Source organism: Geospiza fortis, unplaced genomic scaffold, assembly GCF_000277835.1.
Source record: "Geospiza fortis unplaced genomic scaffold, GeoFor_1.0 scaffold722, whole genome shotgun sequence".
Lineage (NCBI taxonomy): Eukaryota > Metazoa > Chordata > Aves > Passeriformes > Thraupidae > Geospiza > Geospiza fortis.
Window position 1 is genome coordinate 1 of NW_005054771.1, and position 1,319 is coordinate 1,319.

Consider the following 1,319-nt stretch of genomic DNA (forward strand, 5'->3'; position numbering starts at 1 on the left):
TGATCTTTAAGGTCTCTTCTAACCTAGCGATTCTGTGAAAAAAAACTCACTAAAACAAACAACACAAACCCCCCAAAACCCCAAAAGAGAAAAAACAAAACAAAATACCAAAAAACTAATTAAAAATCCCCAACCCACTGCTTTAAAACGTCTTTGGATTTGTTGTATAAATACTTAGTTCATATTTTTGAGCTTCTTTACCTTTACAACTAGCAACCTCCTGGTGAAATGTACATATTTATCACTCATACTGCTGAAGAGAAAAAATTACAAAGGAACCACGATGTTAAACAATAACTTTAGTTAGACATGCTATCTCTATGTGTGATTTTTGTTAATAATTATAGTTTACCTGCATTACACCTCGCTCATTGCTAAGTGTCCGAAGTTCATCTGAATGAGCCACACACATCTCATGCAAGGCTGCCAGATAACGAGATAAGTCAGTTCTAGAGTAATCTGTAGTGTCTGGAAGCTCAGGAACATTCTTTAACAAAAATTATGAGAACAGGTTTAGAATGGTGAGTAGCCAGGCATAAAAGAAATTAAATTACAGTTCCCCACACCCGCCAACAATTGTTTTGATACTGCGAGCAAGTACCACGTTTTTCTTCACAATTAAGTCTTCCATCCATGTTATCTAATAAAAATAATTTATTTCCTTCTCTCCACAATCATCTATTTTATGAAGACAATTAAATTATGGTTACACATTTCACATAGAGAGATCACTGAATATACAGCAATTCCTATTCCTAATAGGAGAGCTTGATGCTGCTATGCTGTCTCTGAGCTGTCTAGAAAGATACTGAGAAAAAGAGATTCATATCATATCTTTCCCTCATATGAGGGGGATCCATCCATTAGATGTTTTTTGTTTTATTTGTTTTTTTTTTTATTTAAATCAGGCAATAACAATAGCAAAAATGGACACCAAAAATCCCCAAACTATCAAGTAATACTAATAAAATAATGTAATTAAACCAGTAGATGAATCAGTTATTTTAAAATTCAACAATTTTCCAAGTCCTCATGCATAATCTACCATTTAAAGAAAAACAAGTGTATCATAATATGCAGAAGTTGCCATTTAACCATAAAAAGGTGACATATAGCAATCTATCTGTCGTGGTTTTACAGGAAGTAGGCTTTCTGGGATATGCTGTGGTCAGGCCAGAGGCCAATAGGTGTTCAGATTCTAAAATTGGCACCTGCTTTGGCCACTGAGGTATTGGATATGCCTCTGAGAACACAGGGGTTAAAAGCAGAGCTCTTGTAAGAGAAGGCCTCTTTGATTTCTGGTGGGAAGAGTTTCGGAT

General features: G+C 35.0%; 1 protein-coding gene across 1 annotated transcript in view; it reads right to left on the reverse strand.

Annotated features, from left to right (window-relative positions):
* Window positions 1–181: 181 nt before the first annotated feature.
* Window positions 182–1,319, reverse strand: part of LOC102040076 (ras GTPase-activating protein 1) — a gene marked incomplete at its 5' end in the record, with an annotated part of 87,248 nt that continues 86,110 nt past the window's right edge. Inside the window, one exon of the mRNA XM_005431134.2 lies at window positions 182–487. Coding sequence (XP_005431191.2) covers window positions 335–487 — 153 coding nt within the window. The remainder of the gene's footprint in view (window positions 488–1,319) is intronic.